This window comes from Hemicordylus capensis, chromosome 6 (assembly GCF_027244095.1).
Source record: "Hemicordylus capensis ecotype Gifberg chromosome 6, rHemCap1.1.pri, whole genome shotgun sequence".
NCBI lineage: Eukaryota > Metazoa > Chordata > Lepidosauria > Squamata > Cordylidae > Hemicordylus > Hemicordylus capensis.
This window is the reverse complement of record NC_069662.1, coordinates 18,352,445-18,364,450: the sequence shown is the minus strand read 5'-3', so window position 1 is coordinate 18,364,450 and position 12,006 is coordinate 18,352,445. Positions and strand designations below refer to the sequence as shown.

At 47.1% G+C, this 12,006-nt stretch overlaps 1 protein-coding gene across 9 annotated transcripts in view; it reads right to left on the bottom strand.

Annotated features, from left to right (window-relative positions):
- LOC128329978 (myosin-10-like) overlaps positions 1–12,006 on the bottom strand; it is a 77,121-nt gene that overhangs the window by 33,529 nt on the left and 31,586 nt on the right. For 5 of the 9 annotated variants that reach the window (XM_053262025.1, XM_053262028.1, XM_053262027.1 and 2 more), the window contains 13 exons: positions 10,776–10,839; positions 10,085–10,183; positions 9,559–9,702; positions 8,837–8,932; positions 7,952–8,070; positions 7,637–7,789; positions 7,001–7,174; positions 4,368–4,541; positions 3,358–3,472; positions 3,028–3,096; positions 2,116–2,309; positions 507–628; positions 83–152 (listed from right to left, as the gene is read on the bottom strand). In XM_053262025.1, the coding sequence (XP_053118000.1) occupies positions 83–152; positions 507–628; positions 2,116–2,309; positions 3,028–3,096; positions 3,358–3,472; positions 4,368–4,541; positions 7,001–7,174; positions 7,637–7,789; positions 7,952–8,070; positions 8,837–8,932; positions 9,559–9,702; positions 10,085–10,183; positions 10,776–10,839 (1,593 nt within the window). The remainder of the gene's footprint in view (positions 1–82; positions 153–506; positions 629–2,115; positions 2,310–3,027; positions 3,097–3,357; positions 3,473–4,367; positions 4,542–7,000; positions 7,175–7,636; positions 7,790–7,951; positions 8,071–8,836; positions 8,933–9,558; positions 9,703–10,084; positions 10,184–10,775; positions 10,840–12,006) is intronic. The other 4 variants (XM_053262031.1, XM_053262032.1, XM_053262033.1 and 1 more) reach the window with 1 other exon arrangement.

Here is a 12,006-nt window from a genome sequence, read left to right as displayed (position 1 = left end):
ACTGGGACTCCTGTAGCTCTCCAAGAGTGGGCTGGTCCCAGTACATTTGGCCTCCTCCGTCCTACCAATAGGCCCCACGTACCATGCGTTCACAGGCCTGTTTCCCATCCATGAAGCCCTTGGGGATGGCATTTGGCGTCAGGATCTCGTACCTATCGCACAGAAATAAGGAGAAATCAGAGGGCTAAGAATGTAATTTATGGCCTGCGAGGGCAGCAAGGGAATCAACGGAAGGTGTCCAAATAGTGGAGTTGGGGGGTGGGGGGGCGTTGGGCCTGCAGATAGGCTCCTAAATGGCTGAGACAATCAACTGTAACAAAGACCTGATAGGGTTCAGCCAAAGAAAAGATCCTAAAAGAACCCAAACCAACAAGAAAATGTTCAGATCTGTTAATATGTCAAACACAGACAAAACAGGTAAGAATTCTTTCCCAAGATAAGACATGAATACGTGACCATGCATCACTGCCCCCTAGAAGCTCTGAGCTGGTCAGTCAGCTGGATACCTCTGCCGAAATTCTTGGAAAATGATACGGTTGGGGAATCCCTGGCGACAAATGCGAATCCCCTCCAGGACTCCATTACAGCGCAGTTGGTCCAACACCAGGTGTGGCTCCAGTTTTCCAGCCTGTAAGAGAAGCCAGAAGAAGCAGGGCCAGTCAGAGGCCATTTCAGAAGACAGAGGACCGCCTGTTCTCAGCGTGAAGAGTCCCTCGATACTTCAAGGCTGCCCTCCCTCTCTTCCTTCAAGGAGTTCAGCGTGGCATACGAGAGGGGTACACAAGATACGTGAGGTTATCCTCACAAGAATCTCGTTAGGTAGGTTAGCATATGTGACTGGGCCAAGGTCAACATAGGAACACAGGAAGCTGCCATATACTGAATCAGACCCTTGGTCCATCTAGCTCAGTGTTGTCTACACAGACCATCTCATAAGGGGAATATCTTACAAGGCTCACACATGTAGTCTCCCCCATTCAAATGCAAACCTGGCGGACCCTGCTTAGCAAAAGGGAGAATTCATGCTTGCTTCCACAAAACCCGCTTTCCTCTTGTAGACCATCTCTCACCCAGTGGGTTTCATAGAGAGTGGGGAACTGAACCCAGCTTACACCGGGTACAAGACCAGGCCTCAAACCATCTCTCCAGCTTGCTTATTTTATTCCCTTGAGGCCTCACAACCCAGCATTCCCACGTACAGACACACCCTTCCCCTTCACTCTCACCACTGTGCTGCCCAAAGAGTTCTCTCACTCTGCTTCAAGCCCTCTCCTCACAAGGACACGAGACATTAAGAGGTCTCCTCTCTCTATCAAGAACTTAGCCCCTCAGCCAAGAGAACAATCTACATACATACATACATACATACAGTTGTCCCTCACCTATCGTGGGTTTCCCAATTGCAGATTTGAGTATCCGCGACTGGGAAATTGTGACCACCCTTGCCAACTGTGACCTGAGTATTCACAATTTGGCAAGGTTTTTTTCTTCTTTAAAATGGTTTGGCGGGGGATTTGGGGGGTTGGGGGGAGATTCTTTCAATTTATTACCTTATTTTTTGTCACTTTGCAACTGATTCCACTAATCCCCCCTTTCCCATTGACTGCAATGCCTCACCAACCGTGAATTTGCCTACCGCAAGGTTTTCATGGGATGGAACCCTTGCGGTTGGCGAGGGACTGTAATAATAAACTTTGTTAGCCTCCACGTACCAAATTGTTCTCTGTGCGGCTCACAACAACTCAACAATAAAAGCACCCAATTAAAACATATAATACAGAACAAATTACAATATAAAATAACAAAGCATTTAAAAAAAATAATAAAATCGATTTTCAAAAGCCTGAGTGAACAGAAAGGTTCACCTGATGTCTAAAAGAACCAAGTGACGACGCCAGGCAAGCATCACTGGGGAGGCGATTCCATAGACTCTAATGATTCCCGTTGTCCCTTTCACACAGACTTGGGCCTTCTTCTAATGTGGAAGCCCCTCCCTCCCCCAGAGCAGAAGGCATCGCTTCACATGCCGCCCTTCCCCTAGTCCTAGTCCCAGCCTACTCATCCTGCCACACACGCTCTCCCGGCCTCCAAACATCCACCCCAGGGACGACTCACTCTCTTCTCATGGTTGGGTATGATGCAGCGCACAAAGTTGGGGTTGGTGTTGCGCAGGGTTGACATGAGCTTGGAGAGAGACTCCTTATACAGCTGCCCCACTGTCCGGAACATTCCCTTCTTCGTCTTGTATGAGGAGCCAAAGGCAAGGTCTCCCATCCCACTTACTTGGTCCAGACCAACAATTCGGTCCACTGGAAAGCAAGAAAAAATTACCTCACCACTAATATTCCCACCCTCCTGTTTACTGGAACTGAGTATCTGTGGGTTCCACCTCCCACCCAGCATCCATCACAATTGCTCCACATCCCACAGAGCTCTTCTGTGGAGATGGTTGTAACCCAGAGCTTTGTTATTTTTCCACACAACTGCTATGATGTATTCTTTAAAAACAGAAATGCGGAAGGGACAAAGCAGTCAATGTATCTAAGGCCCAGGACCTCAAAGGCAAGATCCTTCAAATTGCAACCAGCACGCCCACCACCCCATTTCTTAATCCATGTGATTTTGATTATATGCAGAGAGCACGAGAAAACAAGGTTATTTATAACATATATACTTGCAGGTGTTATGGCTGATTTGCTTTGATATCACAGTGGGTTTTGAAAAGTAGAGGCATTCTGGACCTCTGGGCTGCCATTGACTTAGCTTCTCTGTTGTCACAGAAGGACAAGGAAGCCTTGGACAAGGCAGCTAAATATTAAGGGGACAGGACGGAAGAGAGATCTTAGAATTTTAGTGCTAAAGTTGACAACGAACTTTAATTAAAGCAGATGTTGGATTGTCTAGACAATCCCATGCATCCCTTCTAAAGGATAAGAAGAGATCTATTTCTCTCCGAATCATAAGTGTGCCCATACCCCGCTCCCTGACTATGTGCTGGAGACAGAAGGGGGAAATGGGGAAACGTACTTTCGACTGGACCCTGAGGTGCCACAGCATAGCTGTCAAAGAAATAGACCTTCTGTATATTCTGGATCTCTGGAAGCAGGACAAGGAGGACAGGCAGGTGGGAAGAGAGGTAAGTGAGGTGTCACAAAGCCACCCGTTATGGGACAGAAGAGAAGAAAACAGATAGCAAAGTGGTTAATAATAGCAGCAACAGAGAGATTTCAAGCAGTCCTGAGGTATGTTAAGAAATGTTAAGCTTTGCAGGCCTATCAACAAACAACAACAGAAGTCGTTGTAGGCTCCAATTTGAGGCAAGCAAAGGCTTCTTTCTCCAGTTTGCAGCTGTCCTACCATCTTTCCACAGTTCTGCTGTGAACTTGTCCGCACTCTGGTGGAGAAGGGTCGCCACGTTGTCATTCAGAGGATCCATATTCTTCATGAGCCACTCGTCTGCTTTGTAGTCGACCTTTCAAGGGCGGCAAGTGGGGAGAGAGAAAACAAGAAGATCTGAAAATCAAAGTGGGGGTAGGTGGGTGCTGCAACACAGCCTGGTGAACAGCTGAAGGTGCCTTCTACCAAGTCAGACTACAGGGCTATCTAACCTGCTCCTGTCTACTTCTGGCAGGCTGGCAGTACCTTTCCAAGGTTTCAGGTTCATTTTTCAGTTCTGGTATGAGAGAACTTAGGAACACAGAATGCTGCCTTATCCTGAGTCAGGTCTTTGGTCCATCTAGTTCAGTATTGTCTACACTGACTGGCAGCAGCTCTCCAGGTAGAAATGTTTTCCAGCCCTGTCTGGAGATGCTGCCAGGAATTGAGCCTGGGACCTTCTGCCTGCAAAAGAGACGCGCCACCACTGAGCTACAGCTTCATCTGCCACCTTTTAATGAGAGATCCAGGGATTCTAACCTGGACCCCTGCTAACTGGGCAAAGAGGCACCTTTTACCGTGGTGATTCTCTTTATTGAGCAGGGGTAGAGTAACTGGCCCTATTCACCCCCAGCACAGTACCTCCAGTGACTGTTGCTGGTGTGTGTCTTATGTTTCTTTTTAGAATGTGAGCCCTTTGGGGACAGGGAGCCATCTTATTTGTTATTTCTCTTTGTAAACCGCCCTGAGCCATTTTTGGAAGGGCGGTATATAAAAATCGAATTATTATTATTATTATTCAACCTGGGGGCCAGGCCATCGGCATGCAAAGCAAGCGCTGCTAGAAACTTTCTGGATCTTCTGGCTGCAGTAGACCAATAATGAAACTGCTATGCTTCTCCTTTTAGCGATAAGAAAGAGAGGCAGCAACTGAACCCGAGAATGCCAGCGTTGCCAATCAAGAGGGACATACAGCAACGAGCACCGCTCACCTTGCCAGCGTAATGGATGATGCAGAAGTCTGCTTTGTCCCGCAGCTGCCGGGGCTTCTGGAACTTGGGGTGAGTTCCCTGCTCTTGAGAGACCTTCTCCACAAAACTCTTATCAGTGGCTTTGGGGAACCAGCATTCCTCATCCAGAAGAGCCAGCACCCCGGGGGGGTTTGCCTGGGATAGGGAAGGACGAGAGCAAAAGCTGTTAGCAAGGACATCTGGGAGCCTACAAAGCAAAAGTCAACATTGTGAAATTTAGGGGTGGGGGTGGGAGGAGAGTGTCAAGTGCATGGAAAGCACAAGACTTTTGACAAATTTTTAGAAGCAAAAGCGGGAAGAGATTGAAATACCATCTAGTCCATCCTTTCCAATGAAGGCTGAATCACCTATACTCCAGGGATCGGGTCAAAAGATAAGGAGCTGGTAATTCTCTCTCTCTCTCTCTCTTTTAAAATGGTTATAACAAGATTAAGGAGGGAAAAACATACACCACGCAAACTACTTCTCAGACATATAACAAACCAAATTTTCCACTTCTGCAGCTGCATTGTCAAAACTATATATTATATATAATTTTTTCCAGTTATTCACATCTCTCAATTTTACACAGTCCCTGCCGCCGCCACCCCAATCTCTGTATTTTTTTTATCCATCAGCTCTTCCGCATTCAGCATATTAGGATCCTTCCTCTGTTTTGCTATGCAAATGTCTGCCGCCACGGCCATAAACTGAACTAAACCTTGATCCTTCCAGTTAGCTACAGCCTGAACATTGTCAGGAGCTAGGACTCTTAAAATGCCCACCAGCCCTACACAACCCAGGCCAGTGTGCCATAAGCATGGAGAAGGTGCATCTGCAAGGACTGCAGTAGTACAAGAGGACTCCTGCAAGAGAGCACAGTCACACTTCAGCAGAAACTAACAAAATCCTGGTCTACACGTGGCAGCAGAATGAGATGGTAGAATCCTGAGGGGGCAGAGTAGTATCACCATGGACTGCAGAGGGGAGCATATAATTTTGGGGTTCTCCTGTGCATTCCGTTATCCTAGTGGGGGTTCCATACCGGGGGGGGGGCACGGATAGCAAACTGTGGATAATTGGACATTAGGGCTATTGGAATCTGGTTCCCTGGGCAGCAAAATTTGTGCCCCCAAAAGGGCAGAATGTGGGGGAAATGCCATACCATGCTCTGTGTGTTCCCAACTATCCAGCAAAGCCCCCTGTATGCTAAAATTTTCATTTTCTTCAGCAAAAAAAAACCCCCAAAACCTCTTTTGTTTAAAAAAACACACGAGACAAAAAACAAAGTGAGCCAGAAAATGGCTCCTTTACTTAAAATGGCAGGCGGAGATTACCTCAGAGGTCATTTTCTGACAAACCCCGACTCACAGATACACGAGTCTTAACCCTTTAGTTGCCAATTTTTCATGAGTATATCACGGTTGGGTGACAATTACCCAACTGCAGATACATTAAACTGCAGATGCCAGGTCCACAATTAAAGAGGCTTGCCTGTAGAACAAGTTGTTCTGGTAACAACTAGTCTTCTTACTTTCCTTTCACTATAATCTTAATTGATAATTACCATCCTCACAAGTTAACCCACTTCAGCCTTAAACGTTCACACATCCGCTATCTTGAATTGGGACATCATCACAAACTACTCCGCTGAGGTATCCCTACAACTATTCCAAATTTGGGTCAAACAGTTAGGTGGTTCACAAGATAGCCCATTTGCGCCTCAGACGTTCATGCATCTGCCATCGTGAACTGCAATGCACGATATCATTATAAACTATGCCATTGAGGTGTCCCTACAACTGTACCCAGTTTGGTTCATATTGGTCCAGGCATTGCAAAGTTGATGGGACGGACACACACACACACACACACACACACACACACACAGCCGAGTGATCTCATAAGTTTACTTTCCTTAAGGAAAGTAGGCTGGAAAACTTCCCTGAAAGCAGTGTTCCCTGTAACAGGGAATCCCAGATGTTGTTGACTACAGCTCCCAGAATCCCTAGCTGCAGTGGACTTTGGCTGAGGATGCTGGGAGTTGTAGTCAACAACAGCTGGGATTTTCTATTACAGAGGACACTGCCTGAAAGTTTTTTGTGTTTTTTTAAACCCTAACATATTAGTTCCTTGCTATATGAGTTCTCTGCTTGCAGTGAGGGGTTTTGTTTTGTTTTTTAAAATGAAGAGATAGCATTAAAAATGTGACTCCCACCTGTCGTCTGAAATGATACAGTCTCAAGCCTTCAACCATTCCCTTTGGCAGCTAACACCTTATCTCTCTTGGAATTCACTGCTTCCAGATATTCATATGATTTGGGGAGGGATTTTGCCACTGGTTTTTTATTCTTATATTGTACAGTGCTTAAGAAATAACCGTAATTACTATAACCTCGATCCACTGCATGTGTTATAGGCCAAAGTGTCCTGACATTCCAGACCCCTTAGTACGGATCATTGGCTTCGCAGCTTCTGGTTCTGGCATTACTGAACAATCTCTCTTTCAAGAGTCTTGGAGTGAGAAGTTTCCCGCTGCCTCTTCCCAAACAATAGCCCACCCACAGATGCCCACCCCACAGATTGCTGGCTCACTCGCTCGCTCGCTCACTCACTGGCCTCTCGATGAGGTCGATGCAGGGCTGAAGGTCCAGGCCGAAGTCAATGAAGTTCCATTCAATGCCCTCTCGCTGGTATTCTTCCTGCTCCAGCACAAACATGGTGTGGTTGAAGAGCTGCTGAAGCTTTTCATTGGTGTAGTTGATGCAGAGCTGCTCAAAGGAATTCAGCTGCGGAGGGGAGAGAAAAGCATCAGCTGGAGGGCAACCTCTGGAAAAAGAGGGAAGAGTTCTCACCACACGGGAGCTGGCATTGCTGCTGGAGCCAAGACCATTCGGGGACAGAGCATCTGCTTTGCATGCAGAAGGACCCAGGTTCCACCCCTGGCATCTCCAGGCAGGGCTGGGAGAGACTCCTCTCTGAAACTCTGCCCGTCAGTGTAGACAATGCTGAGCTCTATCAGCCCGTGGTCTGGCTTGCTATAAAAGCAGCTTCCTAGGTAGCTCACCGGCTGATTTGGGGCCAGCCTCCCTCCCTCCCCACCTCCCCTCAGCCTAGCCTACTTCACAGGATTGTTGTGAGGATAAGGAGAGGGACACTTTCCATGCATGTCACCCTGAGCTTCTTGATGGAAGGATAGGCTACCAAGGAGGGGAGCACTTGGCATGGCAGGTTCTCTTCCTCTCTCTCACCTGAAAGATTTCAAAACCCGCAATGTCCAGAATGCCAATGAAGGAGGCCCCCTGGCGCTTGGTACGGTCCAGGGCCCGGTTGATCCGATGAACCAGCCAGCGGAAGAGCCGCTCATAGGTGGCTTTGGCCAAGGCTTCGACCGCAAAGTCAGCCTGGGAAAGGAAACGGAGACAGGCATGGCGTGAGATGTGTCATCTGGGCACATGACACTTCCTAGCCCACCCCTTCAGCCCCAGCCATCTTGGCAAATCCTCCTTTGTGCCTCGAATGTTCTGCACACCCTGCCCACCCCCAGGTTCCCAGCCATCACCCACCTGCTCCTTTGTCTGTGCCTTCTGCACGTAGTCCCGGCCAACCTTGATACGTGGGGTCAGGATGGCGCGGGTGAACTCGGTGACATTCATGCTCAGGAGGTGGCAGAGCTTCTGGGCCGCTGAAAAGGACACGGAACATTCTAGCGACAGCCCTTGCGTTAGCCCCAGTCCCTGCAGTTCCTTCCCACAAGCTAGCTGACCCTTTCCAGGCACAGAGTTTACGGATGATCATCAGGTGTGTGGATTAAGGAAGCCGGAGGCCTTCAGTCTACTGTGCTAGTTCACTGATAGTTCAAATGGCAGACTGGGAAATAACAGGACCAGCACAGCCCCCAAAGCTGCTGTAACCACCTCTTCCTTGCAGCACCGTCTCCTTTCTACAGTGCTGAAACAGCAATGGGGTGGGGGTGGGGGAGGATGCCATTCTGACATGACCTTAAGGACCCCCATCACTTCAGCTTGTAACCCCCTTCAAGTCAGGACTCTTGCAACATCTAGTGTCTCGTTTTAGAAAGGAAGTTTCTAGGACGTGTCACTTAAATCTCGTTAGAAGGTTTAGTTTTTAGGGTTGTTGTTTTTTATAAGATCAAGGTCGATTGTGTACATTTTACTTTTTCTTCATTTATGTTTTAAATATGCTACCCTCCATTTTCAAGGTCAAAATTCAACTAAAGATAGTGATTTGTTCAATATTGCAGAAAAGGAATTTTGAAAAGGTGCAGGGAATATCCATATAAAACACAAAAACAACATTCATTTTTCAGCTTCTGGGCTAAGCCCTGACTGCAGGCAGGTTGAGCTCTGACTGTAATTAAGTCCTGCTTAAATTCTACTTCCCAAAAGTTGGCTGGTCCCTATCAGAGACTGCCCCACCCTACCCAGTACCTGTGTTATCGGGCATGGAGGCCTGGTCTGTGTTTCTCTCTTTACGGAAAACGATGTTCCCAAACTGCAGCACTGCTGAGACCATCCGCAGCATACCTAGGCGAGAGAGTTTGATGCAGACATTTCTGGGTTATTCCTTTCTTCTTCAGTCTTCAGCAAAACCATGCATCTTCCCACTCACCAGCAAGAAAATATCCTCAACACACACCTCTCTTTTGCAAATAAACCATTCAGTATTAAGCAGCAGGTCTAACTCACAAGGAAGTGCATTATTACATGACATATTAAGCCGCAGAATGAACTGCAGCACAAATGGCAATCCATTTTTCCCTCAGGGGAAAACCTTACAGCACTCACATGTGGTCACCCATCCAAATGCAAACCAAGGCAGAGCCTGCTTAGCAAAGCAGACCATTCATCCTTGCTACCACAAGACTAGATCTCCTCCCCTATGTTCAACTCTGATCAAGTGAATATTGGTGGCCATTAACCATGACTACCAGAACTGCAAGCTCCACGATCAAAGATGGTGCACCTCTGCTCAACAGATGTTGAAGACTAAACAAGTCAAGGGTGTCATCCTCGTAAAACAGAGGTATCTGGCCCGAACCTATCAGCAAGCAAAACGCTGAGCTAGAAGATCCGCCAGTTTCAGCCAGCATTGCAGGTCTTGTGTGCCCTTCACTTTCCCCATCCAAACATCCACTGAAGGAGGCACTCACAATGTATCTCCTCATGAGAAAAGCCCATGATGCGCATCGACTCCATGGTCTCATGGAAGATCTCCTTGTCCTGCTGTCCTGGAATGGGCAGGTATCCGTTGGACAGGAAGCGGTACTGATTAAAGGGCTCCAGCAGCAGCTCTCCTGCAAGTCACGTGAGAAAGGCATCTTTGAGGCAACTGCCCACCTGCAGGTCAGCCCCAACACTCAAGCACTCCACGCCCATCAAAACCTTTCTCATCCAAGTGTATTGCTCCTCTCTAAGGAGACTCCAGCTTTAAGAAACCATGGCCTAATAGTGAGGAAGAACCTCCTGTGCTTAAGGAACTTAAATGCCATTAGACTTTTAACTTGTGTATTTTAATTGATGACAGTTATCTCCTACCTTTCTTCCATGGTGGAACTCAAGGGGGCACCTATAAGGTTCCCAGGCTCGCCTCCCATCCAGGTACCCACCAGACCCCGATTTGCTTAGCTTCACAAAAGAGCTGCCTTTTGTGCCTTCGGACCATACGCTGGGACTTACCCTTCATGTGCTCACCAGCACCCACTAAGAGCTGGTAGAAGATATGGAAGGTTCGCTCGTCCTTGGCCTGACGAATGGCTCGTGATTTCTCTAGCAGGTCTGGGTTGCTCAGGGTTAAGGATGAAGAGGGACAATTTACCTGGACCCCAAATTTCCCTCTTTCCCCCACCATAACACTAGCTTGCCGCACTTGTCTCACTAAGAGCTGGGACCCAGCTTCCAAAACCTCATTCTTGCTCTAACCCAGGGATTCTTCAACATTGTGTACCTACGGACTCCCCAGATCCTCAATTATTTGCCCATGGACCCCCATCCCATTTATTCACTGTATTTTCACAAAACTCTAGTAAAAATTAGTGGGGGCAGAAATAGCTATTCAGAATAGCTATTTTCAAAATCCTTTTCTAGGTCACTATGGAGCAAAATTAAATTCAGTGCATTGAATGAAGATCTTCCATGAACCACCTGGACCTACCCCATGGACCCCAGGTCAAGAATTCCTGCTCTAACCTACCTGGAGTCCCAGAAACCCATTTGCTCTAACCCATCAGCAGAGTCTTGACTCCCAGAACCTCCATACTTCCCTTAACTAATCTGACTCAACTTTCTGACTGCAAAACTCAGAGGAGCCCTAGGTTCCTAAGCCCTCTGCTCTACTTTACAGAATTCCACTCTTCCACAAGCAGGATACAGGTCTCTATGTTTGCTCCCACAATGTAGCCAGCTACATCAAAATTTATCCGAATAAATTTACCCTGGAGAAAAGACAATCGGAGGGGGAAATGAAGCAAAGGTTAGGAGAGCTGAGTGGCTTACTAAAGAAATCTGTTTCCAGTACTCAAGAGCCCTGGCAAACATATGCATTACATCCAAAGCTGAAGGTTTTCTCTAGCTGCCCCCCACCTTTAAAAATGAAATATCATCGCTTTAAAATGAAAGCGCTCTCTATCTTTGATGGTTTGCATCCTACCAAGCTACAGAAGCTGGAAGAGAACATTTCTCTCCAGGTCAGCGAGAGGGGAAAACTAGAACTAGCCAATCCTCCCCAAAAAGGAAGGGCAAACCTGATCTTCATACAGACAGGAAGGACTAATAGAAACTGACACTGCATTTCTTTCAATAAAGAGGAAGAAATCTCTTTTAAAAATCTTAAGAGGGAGGGGCTAGAAACTGACATTTCGGAACAAAAAGTAAGAGGATTTGAATACAGATCTTCAGCAAGAAGGGGAAGAAACTGGTTTTTCTTCCTAAGGAGGAGAGGTTGGGTTGGCACAGCTCAAGAAAAATTGAAAGGATTTGAAACAGCCAGTTTTATGCCCTGCCCCTTCTGAAAGGTAGCTCAGAAATTTTTAGAAAAATGCATATCCCCTTAAAGGGCTTGCAACCAGTACAAGCAGATCTGGCCACAAAGTTTCAGTCACATTCCCTTGCCTCAGAAGTCCTCAGTAAGACCTGCTGGCCAGAAGACAGTAGCCCAGGGGTTCTCAAACTTGGATCCCCAGGTGCTGGACTACAACCCCCATCATCCCCTGCTACAACAGTCTCTGTAGCAGGGGATGTTGAAAGTTGTAGTCCAACAATCTTGGGACCCAAGTTTGAGAACCCCTGCAGTAGCCACAGAGTGACACAAAATGGCGACTAGGGAAGACAGAGAACACATTGGGAAATCCTGCCTAAACCATCCTGGCGTTATGTGGAAGATGCATCATTTCTCCTCCTGATAATGGGCCTGAAGATATTGTGAAGATCTTTTGTAAGTCACCCTGAAAGCCCCCAGCGGGATACGGGTATTTAAAACAAACAAGAGCTGTGGGGACAAGGGGAAGACATAATTGTGAGAAGTGAATTATTCATTTATTTGGATAACCTCATGGTAATTCTGCAGCCATCATTTGTTTGATAACAACTTGATTAGGGAGGCT